The sequence below is a fragment of the Leguminivora glycinivorella genome, chromosome 4 (genome assembly GCF_023078275.1).
Source record: "Leguminivora glycinivorella isolate SPB_JAAS2020 chromosome 4, LegGlyc_1.1, whole genome shotgun sequence".
Classification (NCBI taxonomy): domain Eukaryota; kingdom Metazoa; phylum Arthropoda; class Insecta; order Lepidoptera; family Tortricidae; genus Leguminivora; species Leguminivora glycinivorella.
Window position 1 is genome coordinate 17,663,130 of NC_062974.1, and position 15,955 is coordinate 17,679,084.

The following is a 15,955-nucleotide window of genomic DNA, read 5'->3' on the forward strand; positions in this document are numbered from 1 at the left end:
TCTTGCTTGGTCAATAAAAAATACGAAATTTATATCCAAATAAATACAAAAAGTTTATTGAATCCTGGGAATCGAACGCACCTTCACGGCGTGACAGACGACTGTTTCACCAACGACGCCATTACATAACACGCTGTTACCGACGAAATTGGGCTATACATATATAATTATTTAAATATAAATAATAATGTCAAATCCATACTAATATTACAAATGGGAAAGGGTGTTTGTCTGTTTGTTTGTCCGTCTTTCACGGCAAAACCGGAGCGACGAATTGACGTGATTATTTAAGAGGATTTAGTTGAAGGGATGGAGAGTGACGTAGGCTAATTTTTGTCTCTTTCTTACGCGAGCGAAGCCGCGGTCAAAAGCTAGTTTATTACAAAAGGGAAAAGCTAGTTACTCTATAATCTGAAGTGGAAGAATTCGTTATTTCACCAAAGATAATGTGTGTTTGTTTGTTTGTCCGTCTTTCACGGTCAAACGGAGCGACGGATTGACATGTTTTTTAAGTGGAGATAGTTGAAAGGGATGGAGAGTGACATATGCTACTTTTGTCTCTTTCTAACGCAAGCGAAGCCGCGGGCAAAAGCTAGTACAGCACGGGTAGCATGGTCGCGCGATAGACGATAAAATATCAGGCCGTCCCTGTCGCACTATTAGTAAGTGCGATTATAGGGATGGCCAGATGTTTTATCATTTATCGCGCGACCATAATTGCCTGCCTGGACCAGATTATGATATGGTGATAATTTGATGATAATTATTATTTGTAACCATTTAGTTAATATTGTCTTCAGTTACCGCGATAGTTACTCATGAAATAAAAACTATGAAAATGGATTAAATGGTGTATAATGAATTTACAATTCATCCCGACGTTTCGAACACTACAGCGTTCGTGGTCTCTGAGCTCAACGGGTGACTGAGGAAAAATTACAATGTGCAAAAGCTACCCACATACCTACATACATATTCATATATATAACTATTTAGTTGTTGAAGAAAAACATTCACACAACAATAACATAGGTCAACTAGCTCAGTAAATGTAAGGAAGTCAGCACATTACTAATACTATGCCCACACTATGACCTGTGTACCTGACCTGACGTGTAATATTTTATTTTATCAACAAAGGCATAATAAAGGATTTTATTGTATTTATATATGAAAATAAAAAATAGGAAAGCAATATAGTAATAGTCAAATATTCCATTAAAAAATATAAAAAAAACTTAATAAATCAAAACAATGTTCAAATGATTAAAAAAAACTCCGGGATGGAACTCGTGATCTCATGCTTCATAGTCGGTGCATATAACCGAGACGCCATTTCGATTTACACTAGCAGTGTCGAAATACACGATATGTATCTTTATTGACAAAATGCGTCATTATTTCTGAGTCTGCTTGAGTTAAGTAAACCAATATCTTTAAATAATTACTTGTCAAGAGCCAAGTGTCACTGATGACAATGTCAACTAAAAATGCGCGAAATATGACGGCTCTGTGTCTGTACACAAAATTTGGCACGCACATTTTCGTAAAATTAATAAAAAATTCACATGGATTTGTCCATGATTTCTGTATGAAACAATGTATTTCGTTCAATACTGCGACGATGGATAATGTATAGTAGATGTATGCGCATATTTTTATTTAGTTGTAGTGTGCGGTGACTAAATAAATGGTAGATGTTTTTTGTATGGAAAGCGAGCCACCTTAATGTGCGATTGGATTGAGCGAGTTAGCAGTAAAAACTAACTAAATATTTACTAATGTTTAAAAATACCATGTTTGATAGTTCGTATCGTACGCGCGTGCGTAAGATCTCTTTCATGGATAAATATAGATTCTGATTGAAAAAAAAAACATTCTTAGAATATCATTAGCAGGTAAACTATGCTTAAAAATGTGCTAAAGCGGACTAAGTGAGGATAAACATTCGAAGTAAAATAACTTGAAGCAATAGATTCGTTCATCGCCGACTACGAGGGACGTTCAAAAAGTAATGAGAATGGATATGTTCCTGTATCTTGATTTAATTTTTCTTAACTTGTCCATGTAGCAGTACTCATTAAAGTGAAATTGCATAATTCAAATTTTTACTACTTTCATTTGTTTTTCTTTGATATGTAAATAATTGACACAAGGTGGGGGATGAAAATTTTCAGTAAAATAAGAGCATGTTTTCATGAATATTTGACATGTCGTGAGTTCATTTCTGACATGAATATCAAAAATAATCATACTTTAAATTAAAGCTGGGTTTATCCTTTGTTAGTAACATCAATAAAAAAAGTTCGTATAGATACATTTTCAAACGGTATGGTATCCAAAAAACTCTAGGTGCTGTTTTGGGTCATGTTCACGATTTTTACAGATTATCACGAAAATTGAGAATATAGATTGGAAATAAAATTACATTAGTATTAAAGAAGAACATACAATTATTTTAATATTAAAAAAATGATTAGTTACAATAAGAACATTTTAAACAAACAAATAATAATGTTTTTGGCCTTCAAAATGACAGTCGACAGGGCCGAACCCTCAAATTGCCGAGGGTGCTGCTCAAGTTAATGTATTTAAAGCTACAAGTGACATACCTAATATTGAAGGTAATATAAGGATCATTAATATTTTATACCCAACCTTTAAATAAAATTGTAAAATAATCGCTACTCAGAAGTATAATGAAGTGAAGTGCTTACTGACATGGTATTTAGACTATCGTTAAGATTTTAATTTTTAAAGGGGGCAAAAAAAAAAAAAATTGAAAAAATTAAATATGTAAATAAATCACAAAAGAGTTACTTTTAATTATAAAAATATAAGGATACTTACATTCTTATGTTTTAATACTCATTATCATTACTTATTGAACGCCCCTCGTACTTCCATTTCAACATATTGGTATGCCGAGATACGTTTATTCCGAGAAAACTTAACCGCAGATTCTTTCCGTCCAAATGAAAAACAAGTAATACCTAAGTAAACTATATAGTTACTTTATGTCTGACATTCTTTACTATACCTACCTATTTTCTTAAGATTCATTCGTTTCATTACAATGGACTATTTTCCACATGTTATATAAAACATCTGAAAACAAACCACAGATACATACTTCGTTGCGTCCAAATGAAAAACAAGTTATACCTAAATAAGAAAATTATGTAGGTATGCACGATACCTATCCAAATCCAATACCTATAGTTTTTCATAAGATTCATCACAATGGATAATTTCCTATATGGCGCTTATGAAAAATTGTCTACACTCCTTCATGCAATCTGAATATCACAACGCACATGTAACGCTCAGTCTTATATTCTGATTCGAACTTTAATATGCGTCTGAAATTCGCTCTGGATACGATAAGTATAGGTTATGCCAGAGTCAAAAATTTTTTTGAGGAAACGTCTTTTGCAACTGACGTATCCAACCTAATTACCCTTGATTCTTGTATGTTACCTGAATCGTATCCGTTCTCATCCACCCGCCAGCAGTAGCCCGGGTTGACGACCGAGCGCGTGTGGTTGACGGAGTACCGCCAGGCCAGGGGCGGCGCGCTGCCGCCGCTGCTGGCCAGCGAGGTGTCGATGTCCACGGGGCTCTGCCGTGCGCCCCGCGCCTCCGGGAACTTCTCCGTCCATGTCGAGGGGCCTGCAGGATGGAACACTTATCAATATCACCGTGGGATAGGGGGCGCAGCGGAACATTGGGATATCACTCCCCTACTGGGCCACGGCCGTTGTGGCAAGAGGCGTGCAACGACTCTACACCCGCGGTATAAATAATATAATAATAAATATCGGGGGACACCTTACATAGATCAACCTAGCCCCAAACTAAGCAAAGCTTGTACTATATGTGTGCATAAATACATACTTATATACATAGAATTAAAACAGGGTTGGAAGGTCAGATGGCAGTCGCTTTCGTGAAACTAGTGCCTATGCCAAATCTTGGGATTAGTTGTCACAGCGGACCCCGGGCTCCCATGAGCCGCGGCAAATGCCGGGATAACGCAAGGGATGATGATACATAGAAAACATGGACTCAGGAACAAATATCTGTGTTCATCACACAAATAAATGCCCTTACCGGGATTCGAACCCAGGACCGCGGCTTAGCAGGCAGGGTCGCTAGGCCAGAACGGTCGTATATTTATATTATCTTTGAAAGTTTTTGGGAGTGGACGCTCTCACCCGTGGTGGGCACACGACGTGCGAGATCACCACTCTTAAACATCTGCGAATACTTAGATCATACAGACGCCGCGGGTCAGTCGCGGCTGGAACGACCGACACCTTAGCGAAGGACGCTTTCGGAGCTTGTCACATTTGAAAACATATTTATACCTATAGGTACCGAAGTAAGCCGTTGCAATTCGTACCTCATGTGTAGCCGTTTACATATTCATGTGCATATTTTACAAGTCCAGAGAGATAAAACGCTCAGAGTAGGTAAAGGGTAAACTTACGTGAAGGGTAAATGCGATTAACCATTAGCATTTATCGATTTATTGCAAACTACATTAAAATATTTGTATTACATAATAGTACTTTTTAACTAATTTGTGTATCATTAATAACTACTTATAAATGTAGCGGTATGCAAATACAGCTGGTTTGTAAAATTAGTCCAACAGAAAGCATTAATTCCTTTTTAACCGACTTCAAAAAAGGAGGAGGTTCTCAATTCGACTGAATGTTTTTTTTTTTTTTTTGGTGCGAGCTGCTAGCTGCTGTTTTGTTGTCGGATTTAGTCGTCTCGTTTACAGACGCTTTAAAGGATGTTCATACTTTCGATGACATCTATGCTTGGTCAGACTCGACTGTCGCGCTGACTTGGATTCGTTCGTGTTCATCCAAGTGGAAAACCTTTGTAGCTAATAGGGTTGCGCACATACAAGAGAATATTTCTCCTGAAAAGTGGCACCATGTTTCTGGTTTGGATAATCCTGCGGACTGCGGCTCCCGCGGCTTGTTACCTGCTGACTTAATCGAGCATACGCTATGGTGGGCGGGGCCTACCTGGCTTTCCAAACCTCAAGAATCTTGGCCACAATCTGAGATCTTTCCAGATCAAGCTGCTTCGAACGAGCAAAAGATTTATAGTTTGCTCACGGCGTCTAATATGTCTATGATCGATGACATATTAAATCGATTTTCGTCCCTACAACGCATATCGCGTATTCTTGCCTATTGTTTTAGGTTCATGCACAACTTACAAATGTCATCTTCGAGATATACAGATTTGAATCTGTCACCAGAAGAAATTTCTAAGGTTCTTCTTTTTCTAGTAAAGCATGTTCAGGAGCAAGCCTTTGCTTCGGAATTGCGTTGTTTATCGAAAGATAAAGCCACTCACTCCCTATCGAAACCCATGCGGAAATTGGCGCCGTTTCTGGACGACCGTGAATTGCTAAGGGTGGGCGGTCGCCTTTCTAAAGGAGACCTGTCGTTCGATGTGAAACATCCACTACTATTGCCTCGCGATCATAGGTTGACCACGCTGATCATAGAGGATTATCATCACCGTTTTATGCACCCTGGATTGCAAACATTGCAAAACTTATTAGCCCAAGAATTCTGGGTTCTATCGGCAAAAAGGGCTATAAACTCTGTTGTTTCATCCTGCATGAAATGTTTTCGGGCTCGTCCTAAAGCGGCATCCGCTCCAATAATGGGAAATTTACCCGCGTTTCGGATTAATCAAATCAAACCATTTTCGTCAGCGGCAGTGGATTACGCAGGTCCTTTTGATACTAGTTTGGCCCGGGGCCGCGGTTTACGCACTTTTAAATCTTACATTTGCGTTTTCGTATGCACTGCTACCAAGGCAGTACACCTTGAGCTTGCCTCCGAGCTCACGACAGAGGCTTATCTTGCAGCCCTGCGCCGTTTTATTTCCCGCAGGGGCCGGTGTTCCAGGCTGATCTCAGACCAGGGCCGAAACTTTGTCGGCGCATCTAACATGCTTCAAGACGTCATGGCTAAAGCTTCACGTGCCGAACAAATAAAATTTGTTTTCAACCCACCTGGCAGTCCACATTTCTCTGGGTTAGCTGAAGCCAGTGTAAAGTCAGTAAAGACTCACCTCTCTCGAGTAGTAGGATCACAACGCCTCACATTCGAAGAGTTTTACACAATATTGACTCAAATCGAGGCAATGTTGAACTCGAGGCCATTGTCGCCCATTAGCTCCGATCCCAACGATCTGTCGGTTTTGACCCCCGGACATTTCCTTACTTTGGAACCGCTCACCATATTACCTGAAAGCAATATGGTTGATGCAAAATTAGGTCCACTTCAGAGATGGAAATTGCTCCAAAAGATCCATCAAGATTTCTGGCGCAAGTGGCACGTCGAATACCTGCACACCTTGCAGCAACGCCACAAGTGGTTCGATGACCAGAAAAACATCATCGTCGGGACGCTCGTGCTCATTGTCAATGAGCAATGTAGCCCCATGAAGTGGAAGATTGGCCGGGTGGTACAACTCCATCCAGGGAGCGATGGGATCTGTCGAGTAGTCACGGTCCGCACAGAATCGGGCGAACTTAAACGCCCAGTAGTTAAACTGTGTCCACTGCCTCTACAAAATTAAATTATCTAATAATTCACTATCGTATCGTATCATTGTAAGCACTAACTTTATCGTAGATTTAGATTAAACTTCATATTTAAACGTATGTAAACTTAAACTAGGGAATTAACCCAAGCCATATTGTTCCTTTTTTTCTTATCCTTAGCATACAGTACTTGTGGAAAATACGTTGCATTTTGGCGGGCGGAAAATGTTAAGGATTGTAGCTTTAAAAATATATTAAAAATAATTTCGCCTGGCAACATTATGCAAAAAAGTAAAAAAAAATATAACCGTCGATTCACCTCCCCTTTTCCCATGTCGTCTCGAGGAGCATGTCGCGCTAACCTTTTCGAAATTAAAGTAAAATATAATATACTCGTGAAAAATCGTGTGTGAGTTTGTGGAAGGCTGATCGATTGAAGAAGCACGTCGCCTGTTCCATTTTCGGTGTCTGAGCTGGTTAAGGTAACTCGGATTCAAGGTAAGTCTGGACGAGCCGAGATTCGAGGAGCCTGGCCAGCCACCGCCGACTGCTGCATCGTCGCCTACAGCCGAACAAGGTGAGTGCTTCCCACAATTGACCCAGCCTATCTTAAATTCCCTAATTTATTGTCGTGTCGTTCGTGTCGTTAAGCTATAAAGTTAATCGAATACAGTCCACATATATAATTTAAAGATATCGAAGTAAAATAATCCCCTACACCCGAGATGGTCCCATTGGCACCAAGTCAGGGTCTGATGATGGGATCCTGGAGAAATCGAGGGAACTCTTCAAATGTTATAGGCACATGTAATGTTTTTAGTCTATTTTTCAAAGGTACACCAGTATTTACGTCTGATGGTAATAATTTTATGTGGCTGAGCTGATGATGGAAGGTCAACTCCTCAATGGTTAGGAGTTAAAGGATAATTCTTTCACTACTGTACATGTATTCGGACTGATATATATAATATCACTAGGAACCACTAAAAATCAACAAATAAATAAACTTTTTAACAAAAAATAAAACCGCCTTCAAAAATAAGCGGGTTACAAAACACGGAGAAACTAAAAAGCCAAAAATAATAAACCTTTCAATTCAGATTTCTTATCGTATTGCAATAAGCTAAACATCCAAATTATAAACAAATCAATTATTTTTGGAGTCGGTACCAGCCTGTGTATGGTTGGGTGGGGCAAACAGGCAATAGCAAGGCGACGAACAGGTCTGGTACCGACTACAAAAATAATTGATTTGTTTATAATTTGGATGTTTAGCTTATTGCAATACGATAAGAAATCTGAATTGAAAGGTTTATTATTTTTGGCTTTTTAGTTTCTCCGTGTTTTGTAACCCGCTTATTTTTGAAGGCGGTTTTATTTTTTGTTAAAAAGTTTATTTGTTATTGTAAATCCTACTTATATGTGAAATGGTAATTAAAATGAATTATTCCCTAACGTATCGTATTAACATTAATATGTTATGAGAATTGTTTTGACTTAGGAGTCGACTATTTTATTACTTGTGTAATTTTTCGCCACACAGTACGTACGTTTCTATTGTTCGTTATAGGAGCATTTTCAAAATTTGGCACCCTCCAATTAGCGTAAGCTGTTAACAAAAATTAACTCACTGGCAGTTTTGTGACGATAATTAAGCATGAATTTTTTATAAAAATATGGTTTTTGTGTTAATTAGGTACATACTTTAAGCGATAATCTACATTCAGAATGTGAAAAAAGTAAATTTTTAGACAGATTTGCTTAATTGTCGTCACAAAACTGACAGCGAGTGTCCCAAATTCTGAAAAGGCCCATAGGTACCATTCATGGAATTTATGATTTTTTGATGCTCCTGGTATTTCTGACATTGATTTAAAAGTTTCTAGGTTATCCAACCATTAATCAAATGTGACACTAACACAGTAATTAAGATTCGATGACGATACAGTATCGTCAACAACGTAAGAATAAAGTCGGAGTAGCTCGAACGTCTTACCGTAACTCTCGTTAATGAACTCTTCTTTAGAATACTTACTTAGATGTGGGTAGGGTCGGTCAAGCAATGAAAATACTTCATGATATGACTTTGGGATACTTTGGACTCGGAAGCCGAATGGCAAATCGCGTGTGAAGGCCTCTGTCGCCAAACTGTGACCGTTTTCAGCCGAGTGGCTGCCCGCGGCGTGACACTGACATGGCATGCGCCCGCGCCTTATCTTATCGCCGCCCGCGCGAGGAGAGATGAGACACCGAGGAGAAACATTTTTATAATGATAACTCTTCACAACTTCCTTATTACCGACTAATTAGGGAAATTCTCTTTAGTCATGTCAGTACTCAACTCGACTGTAAACAGAACGCAAGTGTGAACAAATAAACAGACCGTCTAAATAAGATAAAATTAGATTGGCGTTATTTCTCATAAAAATAATGAATCGTAAAATAAGACTATTCATTTCATTTTCATTAGTCTGGATTGTTCGCCAGATGGTCGCCAGTTGGTTGAGCAGAAGATTAAAGCGCAGCTCGGAGTAATGGAGGTACAAACGATGCTCGAAATGTTAGATCCTCTATAAAAAGGCTATTCTAGAACTTTATTCCCAACATGATATAATATTTTAAAACGTTTTGTTTGTCTAAAAGAAACTGAAAAACAAAATCGTTAGCCTACATAATCGCTGGAACAATCGTCAACAAGAAATGTGATTACAGCTCTTACATTTTTAACTAACGGTGTTCTACGAATAACGAACTGTTTTCCTGCTCTAAGTAGGGACTTAATATTGATACCTGTTAACCAACGGTTTAAGTCACATTACCGTGTTACAATTCTATTAAAGTTAATTTATTTGGTACTAAATAAATTTTAAATAGACAGATAACTGCTTACATTACAGATTCCACGAACAGTGTAGGTACGTCCACAAATCTATTCTGCAGTCTGCATATTAAATGAAAATATAAATATTTGAGAGTAACTAAACGGATAGAGATATAAATGTATTAAAAAGTCCATTGCTTATCGTGAGTAACTTGACACCCTTGACAAAATCCAAAAATGTTTTTCGCGCTATTCATGACATTGAAACAATTTTCAATGAATCAGCAGCCATCGAATATTTTTTTCAAGCCTACGCACAAGTATTCAACTTATTATTATGTCAAATTCTTCCCTATTCTGAACTACTTTAAATAGCGCTTTATTACTGGTCCAGGAGCAAAAAACGAGGACAACGGGTCACATCTAATGTAACATTTACGTATTAAAAGTAGTGACATGTATGTTTGCAAATCGGTTTGGAGTACTTAGCCACCTACATGTAATGATGTGTTGGTTTTAAGACGATAAAAAATACCACACACCATCAGCTCTCTGTTTATCTAAACATCAATCGACCGCTGACAATCGAGAAAATATCAGAAGTGTGAATGATTGGTTTGAACTTCGTCATATATCTTTCTGATAGACATTAACGTCATATCATCAATGAACGTAATTACCTACTTAGATGAGATAATATGAGATGCATACTGCACACTGATCGATTCTGATTTATCACTTAAATGAATTGGGAGTGTTGATGAAAATATATGCGGTAATTTAGCAATTGAGGCCACTTTGGTACCGGATGTTCACAATACAAATAGCAGAAGCTAAAAACAGTATTGAACCCATATTGCCAACCTTGTTGCGATCCAGTAATTCAGTCAATTGAGGGTTCAGCGTACTGTAACTACGCTAACCAGTAACTGGCGCTCTGGTCCGACCTGCTACACAAACCACACGTGGGCACTCTATTCAAATGATACTCGAACTAGTTTATCACCCATTGACTATAAATTGATGTAGGTAGTTCATTTAGAACTCGGTTGTTGTATCTACGAATATCAACAGCGTGCACGTGGTTCATTTGACAAGCGTGTTGATATTATTTGATCAAAAAAATTATCCTCCTCGTTTGTTTTTGCAAGGCGAGCTGCATCTATTTTCGGATTAAGTTCATCGTGCGGTTTACCGTTACGTCCTTTATTTTCGGTTCCTACTTAGATGTAATAAATTATACCGTTGCATTGTTTATTTATATTATATACGTTGGTTTATACCCACTCGGATGTTCATTGCCCTTCCATGTTATTTACTGATAATTTAATACACATAATATTATTAAATTATCCTATGTTATGTACCTAATGTTTATGGTGTTACTGATGATAGTAATCGGACGTATAACCACATTTATTAATAAATCGGCGTTTGCAGCGGAAGTAATCCGCGCTACTGCACTGCTGTGTGACCTCGGCCTTACTTATCTCGCCCTGATTTTATTTCCACTGTTTCTTTACGTCCTCGAATTCAGCTTCAAGACGCGGTTGTCCTTTTATGAAACCTGTTTTTTGCTTATCCATTTTAAAATCGTGTCCACACGACATAAACTGCGGTACCTAATCTGTTATATTTTTGTACATCTTAATGATACATAGGTACCTACTTACTCAGCTTGCATGCAAAAGTGCAACATACCCAGGTACATATTTGGATATTCGTACTAAGAATAAGTAGGTATCTCTATGTATAAGTGTAGCAAGAAAAAACCGGCCAAGAGCGTGTCGGGCCACGCTCAGTGTAGGGTTCCGTAGTTTTTCGTATTTTTCTCAAAAACTACTGAACCTATCAAGTTCAAAACAATTTTCCTAGAAAGTCTTTATAAAGTTCTACTTTTGTGATTTTTTTCATATTTTTTAAACATATGGTTCAAAAGTTAGAGGGGGGGGGGGGGGGACGCACTTTTTTTCCTTTAGGAGCGATTATTTCCGAAAATATGAATATTATCAAAAAACGATCTTAGTAAACCCTTATTAATTTTTAAATACCTATCCAACAATATATCACACATTGGGGTTGGAATGAAAAAAAATATCAGCCCCCACTTTACATATAGGGGGGGTACCCTAATAAAACATTTTTTTCCATTTTTTATTTTTGCACTTTGTTGGCGTGATTGATATACATATTTGTACCAAATAACAGCTTTCTAGTACTTACGGTTACTGAGATTATCCGCGGACGGACGGACGGACGGACAGACAGACATGGCGAAACTATAAGGGTTCCTAGTTGACTACGGAACCCTAAAAAGTCATTATTTAAGTATGTGTATTTATTTAGTAATCTCCATGTGTGAACAACTAGTTATTTTTTAAATATGTTATTATACTAACTACTTCTACTGGCCTTAGCGACTATTTCAGATGATTTATGGTGCAATGTCCGAGAGACATCGATTTTGATGACTAAAGAGACCTATGCGAGAGCGACATATTTTGCCACATAGCATAGGGAAGCTTGCAACCGATTGCGACGTTTCGCTATGGTGTCTTCTGTCCCTTTTGTCAGCAAGTGCCGCAAACCAGATCTCATCGACGAACTTGCGACCTAATTGAAAAAAAAAAACATTTTTTCATAATGGCTAAATATTAAAGTCTATTTGTAGATTAGGGCTTGCTGAGCACATACTCGTAATTATAAAAATAAATTGGATTTTTACTTTCAGTTATTCTTGAGAAAATTCAAAATAACTTGATTAAATCCATTTTACGGGAGATTAGAAATACTCCCTGTGCGTACATTCCGACGTCTGTTTCATGCGGAAAATAGATAATAAATCGTAGACATGCAGTTTTGCCGCTGTTAGGAACTATTATATATTCTGTGCTATTAGTTTATTCGGATAATAATTAACGCGGAATTGCAAACTTATTTTTTGATATTTTGAATTAAACAAAGAGAATTCTTTAAATACTCATGAATAAAATAAGTGAGTAATATTGTAAACGTTCAGTCGTTCAAGTCTGCTTTGCACGCGGTAGCGCAGTAGCGCTAGCGCCGCTGACGGCGCGAGGTCGACTCCTCTACGAGTTCTACGACACGCACACGCATATGATCCTGCGCGGAAGACCGTCCATACCTACTACTATAGTACACTGTTGATGCTATATATATGTTTTTGGATGCTATTATCATTGTGACATTATAGTTAGAATCGAGGCCATTTAAATAATTTAAATCTAAACTCAACAAAATTAAGCATGGCAAGCACAAACCTTTCAACATGTACAACAGGAAACATTTATAAGTTTAATTGACTTCCTATTCGCTGCAGATATATTCATAACTGTGTTTTTCTCACTATTGTCATGCGCTAGGTGTGTCGTTGCACATAGCGGGTAGTAATTTAATAGTAAACAGTGGGTTGGACACCGCGAGTAATGTCGTCTCATGTAATTCGCACTGTATGAAGTATTCTCGAAGAGCCTGCCTTCTTAGGGTGTTTCTTTATTTTTCGAATTTTTAATTTTTATGTGAGTTGGCTTGAATTTTTGTTGTGAACCTATAAAAAATGTTTTGTATTTCAAAATAATCAACACATTACTTATTTGAGAGGTTTGTCAACGGCAACAAACATTTCTCTTAACTTGACAACGACTCTACAGCGGAGGGTAAAACCAGCAAATCAAAGAAGTGTGATCCTTGTAAAATTATTTGGACCTTCCGCATTTAGTATTTAATATCTGGGCAACCGAGCTTCGCTCGGTTCTGTTTCGTATCCTTGACATGTGTCGCCATCTAGTTCAAAAATGAATAGTACCTACATCGAGCGAAAGAATTCTCAGCCTTAACAACACAACTACTCCACACGAGATGGCGCGCATTTCGCCACAAAAACTCAAATAGTAGTTCGTTTTAGCCTTGACCTGTGTCGCCATCTAGTGTTTGCAATAAATAGTACTTACATCAACCGAAAGAATTCTGTCTTAACAGTACAACTACTGCACACGAGATGGCGCGCGAAGAAAAACTCATGAAAACTCGAAAATTCGCGTTTTCCGGGACCTAAGGATAAGTTAGACCGATTTTTCACCCCCAAAAACCCCCACATAACAAATTTCTGCGAAATCGTTAGAGCGGTTTCCGAGATCGTCAGTGTAAATAAATATAGGTATATATAAATAAATAAATAAATAAATAAATAAATATACAAGAATTGCTCGTTTAAAAGTATAAGATAAACTTGGTTTAGATAACTTTGAAATGTAGTCAGAAAAAATATCACAATTTATTTTATTTAGGTGAGTATACAAAAATAAACCTAGAACAAAACAAAAATACGCTCCTGGTTACCTACGCCGTATTAGGAAAGGCGACCATAAGTAAACGGGATACGGCTAGGAAGACGATTTTTCCTTATTTTTTGTGTGAAACACCCTGCCCGAGTGCAAGGCGGATCGCTCCTCACGTTAGAGATGTCATTACTGTTGCCAATAGACTACTCGGCTTAATAACCCTTTATTATCTGCACGCAAACAATACGTAGCTCACCCTATTGACATCGAGACACACTCGACAATCTCTGCCTACTTCATATGCAAGATTACAGATGCAATCGTGACGTCACCTTTATAGCTGGGGAGTTTATTGCAAAACCTTAAATTTTTTGACCAAAGCATGAAACTTGGCACAGTTGTTCCTTATATCAAAATAAGCCGATTAAGATCGGGAGCCTTCGGGAGCCTCCCCCCTGGGGCCCGGGAGGGGGGGTCAAAGTACCGCTTCACCCGGCTTGGTTTGAAAAATTCTAACTTACCCCGTTTAGTTAATAGGTCATGTTTGGTATCGTTTTCGAGTAAATCAATAACGTAGAATTAGTTTTTAGTACTAAAATTATAATTTAATGGTAAATAAAATAAAATAAAGTAAAAAAATTGAAATTTTCATCCATGATTTACAAATTCAGGTCATCATAAATGACAAACTGTTTGCTTTTTCTATAAATAAAAAATATGACATGATAGCCTATTTAATATAGATTATAAAACATATAACTTTTATCCACCTTTACTAACGTTAAGTTCCACAAAAAAATTACTTTAAGACGCGCGGCGTCGGGACGCCGCGAGCGTAATTTTAAAATGCCTTTATTTTAGAAACTCTATTAGACCCCGTTTAGCTATTAGGTCATGTTTGATATCGTTTTCGAGTTAATCAATAACGTAGAATTCATTTTTGGTACTAAAATTATAATTTAATGGTAAGTAAAATTTAAAAAAATTAAAAAATTTGAAATTTTCATCCATGATTTACAAATTCAAGTCATCATAAATGACAAACTGTTTGCGTTTTCTAAAAATAAAATAGATTATAAAAAATATAACTTTATCCACCTTCACAAACGTTAAGTTCCACAAAAAAATTACTTTACAACGCGCGGCGTCGGGACGCCGTGAGCGTAATTTTAAAATACCTCTATTTTAAAAACTCTATTAGACCCGGTTTAGCTATTAGGTCATGTTTGATATAGTTTTCGAGTAAATTAATAACAAAGAATTTATTTTTGGCACTACAATTATAATTTAATGGTAAATAAATAAAAAAAAATATTCATCTATGATTTGCAAATTCAAGTCAACAAAAATGTCAACTGTTTGCTTTTTCTTTTAATAAAAAATATGATATAAAAGCCTATGCCTATGTCACCAAACACCCAGACAAGTTTGGTGGAAACTTCCTTCACGAACTGGTTGGTGTCTGATGACCATGGTCCAAATGTTTCAAATGCAATTGCCGCAAATATGTAGTTGTCTTTTAAAAATGCATATTTGCGCGTTTAAACTGGGCGTTTTGCAGCAGCAGTCCCTGGTTTCTGGGCCGAACGTTAGACGTTGGACGGAGCCAAGGTATCCACACAGGTCACGCCCCACGCCAAGGGTCGTCCCAGAAACCAAGGCAAAAGCGAGCAACCATCAGGCCGCTTTCCGTCTGCTGCTGACAAGCCGACAGGTTCGAGGGTTGTCGGTGTGCCGAGAGCCTTGCGGATTAAATCGTTAAGTGCAGCGTGTCACAAAATTCGGCCAGCACTAGACTGGCAGTGGAGTCCGTGGTGTCCTAATGCGTCGGCAGCAAGGGTGTGGTTGGCATGTCTTTAGCCCCAGTCTTAGACAAATCAAATGGCAGTATATGATGAAGTAAGGCAGCCTCGGAAGGAGGTATGTTCTCCAAGTGTCGATCTTTTCTAGTAAAGAGGTTCTTCCGGCACTCATTCACTGCTCCGTAAGGACCTTGATCTGAAACAATATGTGCATTGTCATTTTATTTAAACAGATTCTGCAACTAATCAAATTACAACATTTTGGTGGATCACCTTCACTATTACACACTTACCTATCATCCATACTAATATTATAAATGCGAAAGTAACTCTGTCTGTCTGTCTGTCTGTCTGTCTGTCTGTCTGTTACGCTTTCCCGCTTAAACCACGCAACCGATTTTGATGAAATTTGGAACAGACAATCTTTAGACCCTGAGACAGAACA

The 15,955-nt window shown here is 37.8% G+C and overlaps 2 protein-coding genes across 2 annotated transcripts in view; one reads left to right on the forward strand and one right to left on the reverse strand.

The window, feature by feature from the left end:
• The window catches only part of LOC125225315 (carbonic anhydrase 1), a 39,661-nt gene that overhangs the window by 14,651 nt on the left and 9,055 nt on the right, over positions 1–15,955 (reverse strand). Inside the window, exon 2 of the mRNA XM_048128963.1 lies at positions 3,481–3,672. Coding sequence (XP_047984920.1) covers positions 3,481–3,672 — 192 coding nt within the window. The remainder of the gene's footprint in view (positions 1–3,480; positions 3,673–15,955) is intronic.
• Positions 5,193–7,299, forward strand: LOC125225314. The gene is made up of 2 exons (XM_048128962.1): positions 5,193–5,674; positions 6,260–7,299. The coding sequence occupies exons 1-2, from the start codon at positions 5,230–5,232 to the stop codon at positions 6,619–6,621; spliced, it is 807 nt and encodes a 268-aa protein (XP_047984919.1). The 5' UTR covers positions 5,193–5,229; the 3' UTR covers positions 6,622–7,299.

Coding starts and splice junctions, on each gene's coding strand:
- LOC125225314 (XM_048128962.1), top strand. CDS start 5,230: ATGCACAACTTACAAATGTCATCTTCGAGATATACAGATTTGAATCTG. Junction 5,675..6,259: donor GAAATGTTTTCGGGCTCGTC/CTAAAGCGGCAT, acceptor CCGGACATTTCC/TTACTTTGGAACCGCTCACC.